At 40.5% G+C, this 19,101-nt stretch overlaps 1 protein-coding gene across 2 annotated transcripts in view; it reads right to left on the bottom strand.

Annotated features, from left to right (window-relative positions):
• pcsk5b (proprotein convertase subtilisin/kexin type 5b) overlaps window positions 1–19,101 on the bottom strand; it is a 459,575-nt gene that overhangs the window by 283,841 nt on the left and 156,633 nt on the right. For both annotated transcript variants that reach the window (XM_078567301.1, XM_078567291.1), the window contains exon 10: window positions 2,024–2,127. In XM_078567301.1, the coding sequence (XP_078423427.1) occupies window positions 2,024–2,127 (104 nt within the window). The remainder of the gene's footprint in view (window positions 1–2,023; window positions 2,128–19,101) is intronic.

Raw genomic sequence — 19,101 nt, 5'->3', positions numbered from 1 at the left:
TCCTTGGAGACACCAGAGGTAACCATGTGGGAAAGAATTCTATGGCTATGATTGGACAGATAAGAATGGAACCAGACGAGTGCAGTTCCACTCAACCTGCTGCTGGTTGGACAGATGTTAGAGGAGGATGGTATGGTCAATCATGTCACAGCTGTAGACAGGTCGAGAAGGACAAGGAAGGATAGCTTTCCTTTGCTACAGTTACATGGGATATCATTTGGGGCTGAAGTTATAGCCCTTTCAGTACTGGTGCAGAGGCTGAAACCTTATTGGTGGATTCAAACATGAATTTTCGGAAAACATGGGCATGGATTTAGGAGGTGACAGAATCTTCAATAGTTAACAAAGAGGTCAGTGATGATGGTAGATGGGAAAGAGAGTGGTACAGTGCCTATGTGGAGAGAGCTATTAATGTCAACTCACATGAGAGCCAGGAAGGGAAGTTGTGTGGTCAGCATTTTAGGGGGAATAAGGTCGAGGGAGCAGGAGATGGGTCTCATGGAAAGGGGAGTTTGAAGAGGGCGAAAGGAGAGGAACTGGAGAAAGGTGCGAGTTCAGGGCTAGAGCAGGGGGAACCTTAGAGGATGTCTGACCCAATGGACAAGGGGAAGAGAGGAAAGAGGCAGAAGCAGTTGTTCAGTTGATCTCAATCTTAGTGACAAAGTAATCCACGAGCTCCTCACATTTGCTGCTCTAGGTGAGAGTGGAGGAAACAGGGGAAAGGGGTTTCAAGAGATTGTCTGCAGTACAGAAAACAAACTGGGGGTTAGCTTTGTAATCCAGGTGATCCTGGAATATTGAGAAAAGGAGAGCTGGGCACAATAGTGCATTATGTGGACCAATCTGATATGGCAGTGAGTGGCCAGATTGTTTGCCGTATCCATTCAAGTCTGTGTCCTTTGGACTTAAGGAAGCAGATATGAAGGGCATATTGGGGGTGCTGCAAGGGCAAGAGGGGGAATATTGGTTTTAATAGGGACTAGGAATTAGCTCTTAACCAAGAGTTAGTTTTCATTGAATATGCACAGTGATCTGAATTGAAGACCTGGCTGCTACAATGTGTTAGCTGGAACTGGTACTGAATAGATCCCAAACTAGTTTGAGTAACTTCAATACACTCTGGAATGAGCATAAATTCAATTGCCAGACTGGACCTGATTCATTGAAAATTTGCATGATGCTGTCAATTTTCACCTGGAAAGACCACAAGGGTGGCAGGTGTGAGAAGGCTAGTTGGATTCAGGTACAGAGTTACTACATTGTTTCTTGAACATTGCTTGGGAATGCTTGATGTCATTAGGTACAAAGGCTAGAAATACATTTCTTTGACCAGCACTCATAAACATAAGACCTTGAAATGTTTGATTTAGAGATAACTTTGTCCAAACTGCACATCAGCTATTCTGTTTCAAAGTTGCAATAACTACTGTTGGGAAGGACTCACACCAAAATCATTTCAGTTGCTAATTCATTAGTCAAACAATTCAGCACTGTTTTAACACTTGGAAGGTAACCTTTACCTTGCACAGTGAACTGAACCTATACAGGCAGACTGAGTAAATTGTAGCTGCCACTAAACTACTGCACTTATGGTTATGTAATGCAGCAAGTTATATGGAGGGTGTAGGATGTATAATAGGAGTTGAAGCCCAAGATCAGCCATGATTGTATTGAATGATAGAGCAGGCTGGATGTGTGGTCTACTCCTGCTCCTACTTCTTGTGTTCTTGTATGTCGACACAACGCAAGAACTCAATTTAAAAATAGTTTAAGATTTAATTTAGTTAAGTGACACGAGTTAGAACATTTCAATTTACATAATTTCACAAGATAAACATGTAAACTTTTGTTCAACTATCAGACATTATGGAGAGTTCCCCATACCGCACCTCAAGATTAGCTGCCTGACATTAATATCCTTAAAGGTTAAAGAAACAGCATTTTAGATAAAAACATAGTTTATTTTAGACAAAAAAAGTTTTTGTGGAGAGAAAATTCAGTATTTTTTACAAAATCATTTTACCTCTGTATCCAGCAGCATTGGTCTTCCAGTCTGGAGCATTCAGATGTCCAGAGCGTGATGTCCTTACAATAATATGCTGCACGTCCCTCCAATTCAGATAAGGGCTGAAGGAAGAGACAATTGGATTTTAAATATATACAGTTCAAAATTCAGCACAGCTTTTAAAAGTAAACTATTCAAATCCAATTGAAACCAAACTAAATTTCAACTGAATTCTCTTGCAATTTCAAGTTGAATATGAGCTGACTTTCTAATGGTAAAAGTCACAAAACAACTTCAGGAACGTTAATAAATAACCTTTTTTTTATTCTTTCACAGGGTGTGGCATTGCTAGCTTGGCCAGCGTTTGGCCTTTGAGTACCCTGTTGCTCCAATTACTACTTTTTAATCTCAATTTAATTGACTGCATTGGATGCTTTAAATTTAATTGAGAAGGAAATGGCCCACAATTGGTCTCAAGGGCTTTGTTGCTGGCTATTAACAATTAATCATTGCCGTGTTAAATTCCTCTTAAAAAGGGATAGGCTGCTGGTTAATAAGGAAAGCTCTCTGGATGGCATTTTTGTTTTGTGTGTATTGAGCCCATAGATCGTTGAAAGACATTACGCAGTCCATCTAGGTTTCTACATAATAATCACATCCATCACTGACCAGCACAAAATACTTAAAGAGTTTGATTGGTTCAATGTTGGTTGTCCCACTGTCACCATCACTTGTTGGTCTCAACAGGCTGCACTTCTAGCATATCACTCCCGATCACAGCCTTCTTACATGAAGGTGTTCCCTTATTGGGTATGGGTCTATGGGTGATATTTTACCCAAAAAACTGTACTCAAGTGTGAGAGGCTGGAAAGCAAATATTAACAAACTATTCAACTGTGCAAGCAGGGCCATTCATAGTTGAGCCTTATTCTTAATACATATAACTGCTCATTTCAGAACAGTGCACTGAATGGTGACTATAAAAGGGAATGCTGATGGATATTCCCACTCCCTCGTCAGAACACCAACTCTGGATTTAAAGCTACAAGTCTTGTTCCCAAAAGAAAATTATTGAACCCTAACCCCAGAGGTAAGAACGGAAGCTGAATGATTCAATTCCTAGTCTGTGTGAAGTTACTTGATTTGATTTGAGTTGAACAGTAGGGATGCTACAATTTGGTCTCAGTCATCCAGGGTTCCCACTCATGATCGCTATCCAATGAGTCCTACTGGAACTGCAGTGCGGGAATAGGATTAAGTTCTGTCATCCTGTGTTTGAATAGCCTGTTTAGACTCGTATATAAATAATAGCCACTTCAAATACCATGAAACTGTATCCCATTAGGGAGACATTGTCTTCTGAGCAAAGCAAAGGGGAAAAGTGGATTTACATCAAGTTGAATGCACATATCTGAATATACAAATTAGGAGCAGGAGGTGGCTACTTGGTCCCTCGAGCCTACACTGCCATTCAATAAGATCGTGGCTGATCTGAATGTAACCTCAAGCCCACATTCCTGCCTACCTCCAATAAACTTTCATCCTCTTACTAATCAAGAATCTATCTAGCTCTGCCTTAAAAATATTCAAAGTCTTTCCTCTACCACCTTTTGAGGAAGAGCGTTCCAAAGACTCACACCCTCAAAAAATTTCTTCTCATCTGTCTTAAATGAGCGACCCCTTATTTTAAACAGTGATTCCTTGTTCTGGATTCTCCCACAAGAGGAAACATCCTCTCCACATCCACCTTGTCATGACCCCTGAGGATCTTAAAGTTTCAATTGAGTCACCTCTTACTCTTCTAAATTCCAGTGGATAACCTGTTCAGCCTTTCCTCAATAGACAACCCGCCCATTCCTGGTATTAGTCTAGTAAACCTTCTCCGAACTGCTTCTAATGCATTTATATCTTTCTTTAAATACGGAGGTCAGTACTGTACACAATACTCTAGATGTGGTCTCACCAATGCCCTGTACAACTGAAGCATAACCTCCCTATTGTAATCAATTCCCCTCACAATAAATGAAAACATCCTATTAGCTTTCCTAATTACCTGCATACTAACCTTTTGTGATTCATGCACTCAGACACCCAGATCCCTCTGAATCTCAGAGCTGCTCAATCCCTCACCATTTAGATAATAAGCTTTTTTATTCTTCTTGCCAAAATGAACGATTTCACATTTGCCCGCTCACTTAACCTATCTATGTCACTTTGTAGCCTCCTTACATCCTCTTCACAATTTACTTTCCTACCTATCTTTGTGTCATTAGCAAATTTAGAAACCATCCCTTCGATCCCTTCATCCAAGTCATTTATATAAACTGTAAAAAGTTGAGGGCCCAGCACTGATCCCTATGACACACCACTAGTTACATCCTGCCAACCAGAAAACCTGAACAAAATCCATTATGATACCATGTAATTGCTTATAAACTAGTAAAGCAGGAACTTGAGTGATAGCGGGTTGGTTGGCAAATCAAAACGATGAAAAATAAGCAACACTCAAAATAGTTGTGAAACAAATTTCTAAAGATAACGAAAATTTCTAAAGACATGGCAATCAGCATTGAATTCACAGGAAAAACAGTCGGACATTCAGCCCTTTGAGCATGTTCCAGAGCTTAATTAGATCATAGTTGGTCTGTATCTTAACCCCACGTACCTACCTTTATTCCATATCCAAATTCTCTTACCCAACTTACTTTGTGATATCTGACAGTTTTAGGTTGAAAGTTTAAATCCGCTGACACTGAATTATAGAATTTGTGACATCATAGATAAAGAATCACACAACTATAAAATAATATTCTCAACCAAGTTTATAGGTAGAGAGCTTGAAAAGAATCAAAGGTCCCAATCTAAAGATGGACACACTTGAGTTTTGCTCATACTTATGCAACTAAATAATGGAATACAATATGCCCCTGTGATCTATAACACTTCAATTCTAAAAGGGAATCTTCCATTTTCTGTACCTTTATACTGGAGCAGGCTGATCCAGCATTACCCACAAGCAAAAGTATTTTTAACTCAAATCAATACAGCAGAAATATTTGAAACCCCTAAAGCATTTTAAAAGCTTTTGATATCAGGCAGGCCTTGGGAAAGTGTAGCCTCTACAGACTGACTCTATTGTAATTCTAGCAGGACTGGATCCTAAAATACGATGAAGGAATCATAAATATGTATTTTGAAAATCTCGGAGATAATTCTGCTTTTTATGTAAACCATAAAGCAGAGAATAGTGCTGCTTTTAAAGGTAGCAAATGCATCCACAATCTAACATGCTAGTTACTCAAACTATGAGTACAGGTTAAAGCCTCTCAGATAGTTTGAGTTACAAAGGTTCATGTGTACTGCACATTGGACTACAGAATTGAATCAGATTTCACAGACCAGTTAGAAAGCAGCTTGCCCATGGATTGCAGGTTTTGTAAATTAGTCATAAATAACAGATTTATCTTTAAATGGAAGGATGCAAAATTTTCTGAATTTTCATTTTAGCAAAGCAACGGCAAAGGAAACTCAAAACAATTATTTTGTGGATGTCAACAATGCTAATAGATTAAATCTAATTGTACTGACTGTGATGCATTAACAAACTTATTTCATCAATGTGAACAATTTCAGTTCAGTGAGGTTAAAAAAAGGACAATTTGGTTTTGTATCTCATCTGATGGCTCAGTTGGCAAAAGCACTCATCAGTTTGGAATGGAAGCTCATAGACTGCTGAGTTAATAAATCTTGGCTGGGAAGATAGTAATACTGCTACCATTGCCTAAGCACCCCATGGCATGGCTATTAGAATGGGAGGCAGGGGTGGTGGGAGATGAGGAGGATGAAAAGAAACAAAAAAAAATGCATATTTAGCTTCTTCCTCCTAATCAGCATATCTAGATGTTTGAGTGAGTGTAGGATCAGATGTGTCTTCAATGATCCCATTGTTGATTAAGCTGCCAATATGCACTGTCTCTTTCACACATTAAAAATAACTACTTGGCAAGGTACCAGGGGTACTTCAGAATCTAGAAAGTATACCACATCATGAATTACAACTGTCAGGAGAATAGAAAGGGGAGAGAAACCAAGGAATACAGTGGTGAAAGGCGAGTTAGATTTCAGTTTGCTGTTGCAGAGAGCTGGCGTAGACTTGACAGGCCAGATGGCTCCCTTCTTCTGCTGTAAACATTCTATAGTGCTTCTTGTTGCACATTCTCAGAAGTCTAGTTTATGCACTTTTTCCTCATAACTTGACCCTTGGAGCTCTGGTAAATTTTGTTGAATCTGCACTGCATTCCTTCCAATGCCAATATATATATAGGGCCGAATTTAACAGAGGTGAACAGGGCATGAAAAAAGCCAACGCTGGCTGGCATGCCGACTTTCTGATGCCAGTCAATCTGGTGAAAGTGGGTTTGAGGCCAGCAGGGCTACCCAAGCCATGAAGCAGGTAGCCGATTTGGCTCATGAGTAACCATGTTGAGTTTACTTAAAACATTTCCAGTCGGCCTCCTGTTCCTGAACCTAGTCGGGGGACAGTTTAACTGCCTAGTAGTGAGCACCCAGTGGCAGGCCCTCACTCCCTGCCACCCGGAAGCTGTCCTGTAAAGGGGTTCACATCCCTCCATAGTGGTGGCCTTTGTGGCATGTCTGCTGTAAAATGTCTTGTTTAAAGTTTTTAAAAAGGTTGGTGAGTGGGCAGCTCCATTTTGAGGTGCCCTCTCGTTTACTAACCATCCACTGTAGGATGCTACTCCTCTAAAGTTGGAAGACCTCTGATTGGTCCTCCAGCTTAGAGAGCCCTCCTGTCACCCTTAATTGGGCAAAGAACAAGTCTTCATGCCAATTAAGGGGCACCTCTGTGAAAGACCCAAAGAATAACCATATGGTCTCAAGTTGGTTTGATTCCAGGGCACTTCCAGCCAATGAAAGAAACCCATAACCTCAATCAATTCTCCAAAGATCTTGAATATGTGCATACACCTCATGGAAATGTGGATTTTTTTTCTGTAAAATGGGCAGGTGTAAAACAAAGGGTTGGAATGTAGTCAGGTTAGGCTGGTGCTCATTAGCCAAAACTTGACTATCTGTGCATACATGAAGAAGCGAAAAAAAACAGATGAAATACAACAGGCACATTCCAAAGTACAAGTTACAACAACATATTTCAAAAAATTGAGGGTTGGAGGGAGCTTTTTAATCAGGGATTTATAACTTAAATGACTAATTACTATGATTTACAATTAGTATTTTGGAGATAGGAAAATGGGAATAAAATTGTTGGAATGTAAGCCTTACACAATCTGAAATTAAGGTGAATTACACAATTATTAAACATCTAGCTGAGTCTGACTACTAATGTAAGCTGGAACGTATTTGGTTTCAAATCATTGTGCCACATTCACAAGCTTCGAGTCTACCTTTGTTGTTATTCTTCCTGGTGGCTGTAATAAGGAAATTGCAGCTCCGGTTGCTAAGGAACACTAGTGGACATGCTGAATTAGAGTAAACAAATACGTCTTTTAAAAAAAACATGCTAGGTAGGGGGCTTTAGTGTTTCCAGTGTTAGATGGGACCAGCTGCATTGTAAAATGTTGTAATTTTACAACAGCAAGAGTCATTACCGAATGGGTCAAATCACAGCCTTGAGGAGGGAAGCAGTTTCCTAGGACACAGCTTGAATAAAAAGGTCAAGTTCTGCATGAAGGAGCTCAGCCATCCTGTGAAATGTCAGAGCATCATGACCTTGAATCACACCATTGCTTGCATTTTAGTCATTGATCCCCTTTTTATGGCCACCGTCTCATGATACACTTTTACATTTGCTGCATCTGTTGCTCTGCTCAGAGAGAGCAGCGTCTATGCACAGGCCCTCCCAATACATGAGTAAAACAGGCTCCCTCATCTTTTAGTAGAATTATGGACTTATGAAAATCTGAGTCAATGATTCTGCCATCTGGATGAGGAGAGCAGTTTTAACAATATAATGTGAACACAGCAAGCAACACAAACATTTTGCCCAAGATCTAAACTTAGAAGTGCCAAATACAAACTTGTTATTGAGCCATCAGACTCTACAGACCTGTGCCCAGGGCCTTGGCTACTGTCGCACAAGCATCAAGTTCATGTTTAAGAACTCAGCTGTTAGTTACACCAACAGGCTCAAGGAGCTGAAAGAATTACTTTTGTTCCTATGATTCTGTGTCTCAAATTTGAATAATTGTTGCCACACCACAACAGCCAGGTCACAACAACCTGGAGAAGAAGAATGAAGCAAGAAATTTCAGTGACGTCACATGCTCTGGAAACTCTCAGCAGGTCTGGCAGCATCAGTGGAGAGAGAAACAGAGCTAACGTTTCAGGTTGTGACTTTCCATCAGAACGGGAAAAAGTTAGAAATGTAATAGCTTTTATATAGGTGAAATGGGGGAGGGTGAAAAAAGAACAAAAGGGAAGGTCTATGCTGGGGTGGAAGACAGGAGACATTAAATGACAAAAGAGTTGGTGGGGCAGAGGCAAATAGAGTGATAATGGCACAAGTAAAGAAACAAAAGATAGGTGCAAAGTAGGTGTGAATAGCAGAGTAATGAACAGCTTCCATCTGAAAGCAAAACAAAAAATAGCAGATTGGGTGACTGCTTTGCAGAACACCTCCATTCAGTCTGCAGGTATAACCCTGAGCTTCTGGTGGCCTGCCATTTTAACTCTCCACCTTGCGCTCATTCTGACATCTTTGTCCTCGGCCTACTGCATCATTCCAATGAAGCTCAATGCAAGATTGAGGAACAGCGCCTCATCTTTCAAATAGGCACTTTATAGCCTTCTGGACTGAGTTCAACAATTTCATACCATGATCTTTTTCTTGCTTTGCTATCAGACGTGGGAGCACAATGTGGATTGGGGGGTACTGAGAGGAGAGCGCAATATGCATACACAGGTGTATACAATACACGTGCATAAATCATAGCTTTCCCAAAAACATACAAGAGGAGACTCACAATAAGTCTTCAAGACACTGTTACAGAAATACGGGACAAAGAACGTCTGGCAACAAAGATGCTTGGAAACAGCACGTAGGCCTCAGTTACGGCACAGTCCCATAAAATCCAGGATGGTTGGTCATCCTGGTTACAATGTATCAACTCTTATAAAGTAGGTTTTGAAAAGGTGAGAGAATAACAAATTAATTTCACACTTTTGAAGGGTAGACAAGGATACATTCAAGCTAGAGCAGTTCAAACTATCTAAGGACATCAGCTGGAGATGGAGGCTGAATCACAGCTTTCAACATCTTGCTCAGCGCATCTTTTTTGATATGCACAATATGCGCACATTTTCTCATAATATTCCTTCGGAATCATGCATTTTGCCTTATAAAGAGGTTATGTTTTGTTTTAGGAGTATAAAAACTGAAGTAGAGTCTGATAGGTTTACAACAGGATGCATTATTAAGATACTATGAAGTTATCAGAACTAGGGGGCACCATTTAAAGGTAAGTGGTCTCCCATTTAAGACAGTGATGAAGAGAAATTGCTTCTGTCAAAGGGTTATTAGTCTGTGGAATTCTCTTCCACAAACAGCAGTGGAGGCTGAGTCACTGAACATATTCAAGGCTGAGTTAGATGGGTTGTCGATTGACAACAGAGTTGAGGATTATGGGGAACGGGCAAGAAAGTGTTAGTAAGGCTACAATCAGAACAGTCATGATCCTATTGAATGGCGGAGCAGGCTTAATGCCCCAAATTCCCTTTGCTCCTATTTCTTATGATTTAAGTGCTCAAGGCACCCAGAAAACTGGTCTCTTCCTTCATCCCTCTCCTGTCACCCTGCTACAGTATAACTCTCCAGGGCACGTAGGATATTCAAGGAATGCTGTTGCCTATCACAGCTTCCTTCCTCACCTAAAATTGAAGCCTACTGACATACCAATGGGCACCACATTTCCAGATTAACTTTGACAGGCCATAAGGGCAAATAGCATGGAATGTGTCAGAAATCAAAATCAATACAAAAAAAATCACAATTAAATTAGGAATAAGAGGGAGTCAGGAGCAATGAAAACAGGTAACAATGATAGTCAATGAAAGTAAGGAAATACTGGTTGTGTTGAATAATTACCTAGCTACACTATTTATAGTTGAGGAAAAGGTCTGCATACCGAACATCCTAAGGAAACTAATACTGAATCAGGGAGAGACACTCACCAAAATGAATGTAAGTAAAACAATGGAGAAAATAATGGCGCCAAATCCCCAGGGCCAGATGGTTTCCATTCCAGGATTTAAAGGAAGTAGGTGAGGACATTGCAAATACCCTAACTATAATATTCCAATGTTTTCTCAATCTGGAAAGCATTCCTTTAGAGTGAATAATTAAGCATGTCACTCTGTTATTTAAGAAAGGTGAGGGGGAAAACCAGAGATTATAGACCAGTTAGCCTAACATTTGTTGTCAGAAAATTACTGGAGTTTATAATTAAGGATAGGATGACTGAACTTGAAAATTTTAAGCTGATCAGAGAAAACCAGCATGGATTTGTAAAGAGTAAGTCACACCTGACAAATCAGATTGAATTTTTTGAAAAGGTGATGAAGTATTGGGCAGGGGAATGTCTTTGGATGTTACTTATATGGACTTCAGATGGCATTTGGTAAAGTCACTCTTCTTAAGAGACTGTTAGCTAAAATTGTAGCTCATGGAATTTAAAGGCAAATTATTGACCTGGTTAAGTAAATAGCTGAGTGGCAGGAGTCAGAGAGTAGGAATAATTGGCAGGTATTCCAACTGGGAGGGTGAGGCTAGTGGTGTCCCACAGGATCTGTGTTGGGCCTCAAACTATTCACTGTATTTATTAACAACTTTGATGATGGGATAGAAAGCCATGATTCCAAATTTGCCAATGACACAGAGATAGATGGCATTGTAAGCAGTGTAGACAGAAAAAAGAAAATTACAAAAATAATAGATTAAGCGAATGGGGCAGGTACACAGATCATTAAAATATCATGAACAGGTACAGAAAATAATCAAAAAGGCTAATGCCTTTACAGGCCAGAATAGAAGGAGGTAGAAGTTTTTTTAATTCATTTATGGGGTGTGGGCATTGCTGGCTAGTCCACCCCTAATATTTCAACTACACAAAGCCCTGGCTAGAACACAGTATTGTGAACAGTTCTGGGCAGCACACCTTGGAAGGATATATTGGCCTTGGAGGAATGCAGCATAGGTTTACTAGAATAACAACTGGATTCCAAGGGTTGGATTTTCCCATCCTGAATTGGGGCAGGCTGGAGGTGGGACACCAAATGAATAGCGCCGCTGGCCTGCATGATGGTCTGCCACATCTGTTCCAGACTCTGATGACATTCCAGAGGATAGGGTGAGAACGGAGAGCAGTCGGGAAAGTGAAGTCACCCGGATCTTTAATTGGGCATGTTGAGGTCATTAGGGAGATCAATATGAGGTAACCTTCTGACTTCCCGAGATCTTCCTGGGGCGGGCAGCTGTTGGGAGCTCTCTGAAGCTGTCCAGGCTGCAGCCTGGTGGGAACAGGGTGGCAGCGCTGAAACAGCTTTATTTGATGCAAAAAAAGGTGAAATATTTGGACAAAGAAGAAAAGTACTGAACAGCAATGAAATTTTAATAACCAAACTTTCTCTACCCTGGGTACTAGCTCTCCATTTGTCGTGGCCACTTTGAAGATGAATATTCTCTTTTTTTTTACACCATGCACAGACAGCCACAGAAATGGATGCAGAGTGAGGCCAGAGAGTGACCCACCTCCCTGGTGTCCCGCCTCACCCCTAGTCCACTGAATAGCAGCAGATCCATTTTTGGGGTTAGGTTCTTAATGACCCTATTCCGCTTCATGTCAGGCTGGCGTCAGGGGCAGGTTCGCGACCCAAAATCAAACCCACCTCCTGATTCCCGCCTCCAATGGTAAAATCCGGCCCCAAAGGTTATATTGTGAGAAGTGATGACACAAACTAGGGTTGTATTCCCTGGCATTTAGAAGGTTAAGGGGTAATTTAATCAAAGATTCACAATATTGAGGAGAACAAATAAGGTAGAGAAAGAGCTCTGACTCCCACACATGCCCACCAGCCTGAAGATTGTACAAGTGCGGGATGACATCAGGACGCTCACCCGATGTCTTCTCGCGCTATTTTATGCCCGATCTGGGTCGGGTGCATGCCTGCCGTGAGATGCAAAGTTCTGCCCATTGTGTGTGTGTCACACATTCAAAAAATGTAAATGTATCTTATATATATATATATATATATTATATACATGTTCCCATTCACATATTTTTGAAGCCATTTTACAATTAAGGGTACTTTCACATATTAAATATGTACGTGCATAATAAGGAAATATTGAAAAAATACATTTGCATGCATATTTTACAAAGTCAGTGCATAGCCTGGTTCACAGGGTTGAGGCAACTTATGTGGTTTGAGTGTAGAGGTTAGTTAGGGTGAGGGATGAGATCCTGTAATACTGGTACTACAATATTGGAGTTATCTATGGTGAGATCAAGGATTTGCAATAAAAAATATTTTCTTTCTGTAACCACCACTGTAACACATCTTTTGGCAACGAATTCTATTCCTCTTTCGAAAGGTGAACTGGGTGTTCTTCCCAGATTGAGGCATTGGCTTTGAACCATGTGATTTTACTTACACACAAAAATAGATAGCTTAACAATAAAATACCATAACTATGTAATATCTGATTCACACTGTTCCTTGATTGCATAAAAATATTAAAGATGTTTTCTCTCCAATCATAGACTCTAAAACAGAATTCTGTAAACTCAATCTCGCCCATTTCCTTGGCTAGACTGCCAAAGATCTTAAGAACAAAAAGGCTGAATCTCTTGTCCCAAGGTTTATTGCTCACTGAAAACCAATGGTGGGTTGCCAAGGTAATTCTCTAAGATTCTAACCACAGGCTGTCAAATCAGAGGACTTCAGTCAACTGCAACAAAAACTTTTTTGTCTGTGCTAATTTTTTAAAACTTGTATCTTTTATTGCTAGAACCTTCATGTAAAAAGAGTTGAAATATTGTACCCTTTGTGATCTTTTCAAAGACAACAATTTTATTCAGCCTTCTCAAAATCTCAGGAATGTGAGTCACTTCCCCATGTTGGGGGCCTACTTTATTGTAACTAGGCATGTTGCATACATTCCCATGAATATATTTGAAAGATACCCAATAACATTAACATCAATGCTGAATGTAGAGCCAAACTTTGATCATAGCATAGAATATGCTCATTCCTAAAAGAACAATTTTCCATAACTGACATCTCAAACTTTATTTTGCCTCCAGTCTTCTCAATTTGCATTTGTAAAGGTCTTTGTAGCCTAGTGTATTTGGAGCTGATCAGAAATGCTCTCCTTTGAAATATAACCTTTGTGGTCCTATTTCATCTCCTTACCTGTTGATTCTAGCGATAAAAAATCCAAGTTAAAAATAATCAGCACTGACAAATAAAACATTTCTGTCACAATGAAAAAACTGCAAACAACAATTTGTATTTATACAGAGTCTTTAATACAGCATTTCATAGGAGCATTATTAAACAAAATTTGACAGTGAGCCATATAGGGCAGTATTAGGACAGATAATCAAAAGTTTGGTCAAAGAAGCAAATTTTAAGGAGTGTCTTAAAGGAGGAGAGGTAGCGAGCTGGAGAGGTTTAGAAAGGAAATTCCAGAGTTTAGGTCCAGGCAGTTGAAATCGTGACTACCAGTGGAAGAGTGATGAAAATCTAAGAAGCACCCTTGTCTACAATGGGAAGACACAAAGATCTTGGAGGGTTAACGGGCTACAGGAGGTGGGAATAAATAAGACCATTGTGATTTGAAAACAAGGATGGGAATTCAAACAAAAAAGACAATGCTTAACTGGGAACCACATTCCTATTAGATAGGTCAATCCAGGATTTTGATCCCGTGACAAAGAAAAAACAGCACTAAATTTAATAGTCAAGATAGTCTGTGACTTGGAGGGGAACTTGCAGGTGGTGATGTAACCATGCAGCTGCTGCCCTTATTCCACTAGGAGGTTGAGTTCTGTGAAGGAGCCTTAACAAGTTGCAACATTGCATCCTGTAAACAGGACAGACTGCTGCCAAGGTGCACCAGTGTTGGGGGGATTGAATATTTAATGACATGGATGGGGTACTAATCAAGTCAGTTGCTTTGTCTTGGATGTTGTCAAGCTTCAAGGGTTGCTGGAGCTGCACACATCCAGGCAAGTGGGGAGTATTCCATCACACTCCTGACTTGTGCCTTGTAGACGGTGGACAGGCTTTGGGGAGTCAGGTGGTGAGTTACTCGCCACGGAATCCCTACCCTTGTAGCCACAGTATTTATGTGGCTCGTCCAGTTAAGTTTCTAGCCAATGGTAACAACCCCATGCCTCCTCCTCAGGATGCTGTTGGTGGGGGGATTCTGTGATGGTAATGCCATTAAATGTCTGTGGAAGGCTACAGACTTTCCCTTATTGATGATGGTCATTGTCTGGCACTTCTAATCCACAAAGTTTACTTCCCACTTATCAGTCCAAGTCTGAATGTTATCCAGGTCTTGCCGCATACAGGCATGGACATCCTAATTATTTGAGCAGTGGTGAACATAATTGAACACTGTGCAATTAATGAACATCACCACTTCTGATTTTATAATGAAGGGGAGGTCATTGATGAAGAAATGGTTGGGCCTAGGACAGTGCCCTGAGAAACTCCTGCAGTTATGTCCTGGGCAGAGATGCTTGGCTTCCAACACCAACAACCACAACCATCTTCCTTTAAGAATGCAGGACAAAGGAGCAGGGTTGACCGTGCAGCCCCTTGAGCCTGCTCTGCCATTCAATATGATCATACAATCAATACGATCTTCTGCCTCAACACCAATTTCTTGTCCGTTCCCCATTGCGCTTGATTCCCTGAGTAACCTTTGTGCTAGGGATGACTCCAATCATTGGAGATATTTCTCTCAATTCCCTTTGAGTTCAATTTTATTAGGGTTCCTTGATGCCACACAATCAAATGATGCCTTGATGTCAAGGGCAGTCACTCTCACCTTACCTCTGGAATTTTGCTCTTGGTCCATGTTCAGACCAAGGCTACAATGAGGTCTGCAGCTGAGTGGTCCTGCTGGAACCAAAAGTGAGCACTGATAATCAGGTTATTGGTGAGTTGGTACCACTTTATAGGACAGCCGAAGGCACCTTCCAGCACTTAGCTGATAGGACAGTAAATTGGTCAGACTGGATTTGTCCTGCTTTTTTGTGGACAGGACATACCTAGGCAATTTTCCACATTGTTAGATAGATGAGTGTGTTGTGGCTGTACTGGAACAGCTTGGTTAGAGGCACAGCTAGTTAAGAACATAGGACTCAGGAGCAGGAGTAGGCCATTCGGCACTTCAAGCCTGTACTGCCATTCGATAAGATCATAGCTGATCGGATTGTGATCTAAACACCACTTTCCTGTCTGCCCCCCATAACCTTTGACTCCCTTGCCTAACAAAGATCCATCTAATTCAGCATTGAGTAATTTCAGTGACCTAGCCTCCACTGTTTTCTGGGGAAGAGAATTCCAGACTAATGACCCTCAGAGGAAAATTTTCTCCTCACTTCCATCTTAAAAAGGAGACCTCTTATTAATAAAACGTGTTCCTTAGTTCCAGCCTCCCCCACAAGAGGAAACATCCTCCAGCTTTCCACCCTGTCAAGTCCCCTCAGGATCTTACATGTTTCAATGAGATCACTTCTCATTCTTCTAAAGAGCCCAGCCTGTTCAATCTTTCTTCATAAGATGAGCTCTTCATTCCAGGAATGAGTCCAGTGAATCTTCTCTGTATTGCTTCTTATGCAAATATATCCTTTTTCAAATAAGACCAAAACTGTACACAGTATTTCAGATGTGGTCTCACCAAGGCAGTGTACAGCTGCAGTAAAACATCCCTACTTTTATATCCCATCCTCCTTACAATAATAGCCAACATTCTATTTGCCTTCCTAATCACTTGCTGTACCTGCATACTAACATTGTATGATTCTAAAATTCTGCAGATTCTGGAACAGTCCTGGCAGATCGGAGGGTGGCACATGTAACTCCGCTATTTAAAAAAGGAGGGAGGGAGAAAACAGTGAATTACTGACCGGTTAACCTAACATCAGTAGTATGGAAAATAGCAGAGTCTATTATAAAGGATGTGATAACAGGAGATTTAGAAAATATCAATGGGATTAGACAAAGTCAACATGGATTTATGAAAGGGAAATCATGTTTGACAAACCTACTGGAGTTATTTGAGGATGTAAATAGCAGAATAGATAAGGGAGAACCAGTGGATATGGTGTATTTGGATTTTCAGAAAGCTTTGATAAATTCCCACATAAGAGATTAATATGTAAAGTTAAAGCACATGGGATTGGGGCTAATATATTGGCATGGATTAAGAATTAATTATCAGACAGGAAACGGAGTAGGAATAAACGGTTCTTTTTCAGAATGGCAGGCGGTGATTAGTTGGGTGCCGCAGGAATCAGTGCTTGGGTCCCAGCTATTCACAATATATATCAATGATTTGGATGAGGGAACCAAATGTAATATCTGCAAGTTTGTTGATGACACGAAACTTGGTGGGAATGTGAGCGATGAGGAGGATGTTAAGTGGCTTCAAGGCAATTTAGACAAGTTGAGTGAGTGGGTAAATACATGTCAGATGCAGTATAACGTGGATAAGTGTGAAGTTATCCACTTTGGTAGGAAAAACAGAATGGCAGAGTATTAATTAAATGGTGATAGATTGAGAAATGTTGATGTACAAAGGGACCTGGGTGTCCTTGTACACCAACCACTGAAAGTAAGCATGCAAGTGCAGCAAGCAGTTAAGGCAAATGGTATGTTGGCCTTCATTGCGAGAGGACTTGAGTACAGGAGTAAGGATGTCTTACTGCCTTGGCGAAACCACACCTGGAGTATTGTGTGCAGTTTTAGTTTCCTTATCTAAGAAAAGATATACTTGCCATAGAGGAAGTTCAGCAAAGGTTCACTAGACTGATTCCTGAGATGGCAGGATTGTCGTAGGAGGAGAGATTGGGCTGACTAAACCTGTATTCATTGGAGTTCAATGAGAGGGGATCTCATTGAAACGTATACAATTCTGACAGGGATGGACAGGCTGGATGCAAGAATGATATTTCCTCTGACTGGGGAGTCCAGAACAAGGGTTCACAATCTCAGGATACGGGGTAGGCCATTTAGGACAGAGATGAGGAGATGCTTCTTTACTCAGAGGGTGGTGAACTTATGGAATTCTCTATCACAGAAAGCCGTGGAGGCCAAGCCACTAAACGTATTTAAGAAGGAAATAGATAGATTCCTGGACTCTAAAGGCGTCAACGGGTGTGGGGAGAGTGCAAGAGTATGGTGTTGAGATAGAGGATCAGCCCTGATCATACTGAAAGGTGGAGCAGGCTTGAAGGGCTAAATGACCTACTCCTGCTCCTAATTTCTATGTTTCTATGTATGAGGACACCCAGATCCCTCTGTACCACTGAGCTCTGCAGTTGTTCTCCATTTAAATAGTATACTGCTTTTCTATTCTTCCTGCCAAAGTGGAGAAGTTCACATTTTCCCACATTAGACTCCATCTGCAAATTTTTGCCCACTCACTTAAAGCTACCTATATCCTTTCTTTCAACTCTCTACCTCCTCTTGACAACTTATCTTCCTATCTATCTAGGTGCCACTTTCAAATTTAGCGACCATACATTCGGGCCCTTTATCCAAGCCATTAATGCAGATTATAAATAGTTCAGGCCCCAGCGCTGGTCTCTGCAGCACTCCACAGGTTACAGTTTGCCAACCCGAAAAAGACCCATTTATCCCGAACGTCTGCTTCCTGTTAACTAACCAATCCTTTATCCATGCTAATACGTGATCCCCTACACCATGTGCTCTTATTTTGTGACGTAATCTTTGGTATGACACCTTATCAAATGCCTTTTGAAAATCCAAGTACACAACATCTAGAGGTTCCTTTTATCCAACTTGCTTGTTACTTCCTCAAAGAACTCTAATAAGTTAGTTAAACATGATTTTCCTTTCACAAAACCATGCTGACTCTGCCTGATCCCATTATAATTTTCTAAGTATTCCACTATAACCTCCTTAATAATGGATTCTAGCAATTTCCCCATGGCAGATGTTAGATTAACTGGATAATAGTTTCCTACTTTCTGTCTCCCTCCTTTCTTGAATACAGGTATTACATTTGCTCTTTTCCAATCTTCTGGGACCCTTCCAGAATCTAAGCAATTTTGGAAGATTAGAACTAATGTTTCTACTATCTTTGCAGCCACTTCTTTTAAAACCTTAGATTGCAGGCCATCTGGTCCTAGGATGTGTCAGCATTTAGGTCTAATAGTTTTCCCAGCTTCTTTTCCCTTATGGTGGTGATTGTTTTTAAGTTTCTTCCTCCCTTTCACCCCTTGATTTTGAAGTACCTTTGGGACATTTTTCAAGTCTTCTACAGTGAAGAAGGCACAAAATATCTGTTCAATGCCTCCACCATTTCCTTGTTTTTCATTATCAATTCTCCAGACTCACTCTCTAGAGAACCAATGCTAGCTTTGGTTGCTCTTTTTCTATTTAAATGCCTGTAGAAACCCTTACTGTATGTTTTTATATTACTAGCTAATTTTCTCTCATGATCTACTTTATCCCTTTTTATTAGTCATTCTTTGCTGGTTCTTAATATCAGTCAAAACTTTTGGCCTATCACTAATCTTTGCAAATTTGTACATGTTTCTTTAAATTTGATACAATCTTTAACTTCCTTACTTAGCCACTAATGATAGACTCTTTGAGAAGGATGTTTCTTTCTCACTGAGATAAATATTTGCTGAGCATTATTAAATATCTCAAAAGACTACAGCTGCAACTCTACTCTCCTACCTTTTAACCTAGTTTCTCAGTTCACTTTAACCAGCTCCGCCTTCATACCCTTAATTAGGTTTAAAACACTAGTCTTAGACTCATATTTCTCCCCTTCAAACTGAACTTGAAAT

The sequence above is a fragment of the Cetorhinus maximus genome, chromosome 2, assembly GCF_964194155.1.
Source record: "Cetorhinus maximus chromosome 2, sCetMax3.hap1.1, whole genome shotgun sequence".
NCBI lineage: Eukaryota > Metazoa > Chordata > Chondrichthyes > Lamniformes > Cetorhinidae > Cetorhinus > Cetorhinus maximus.
The sequence above is the reverse complement of the archived record's forward strand: the minus strand, read 5'-3'. Positions and strand labels throughout refer to the sequence as shown.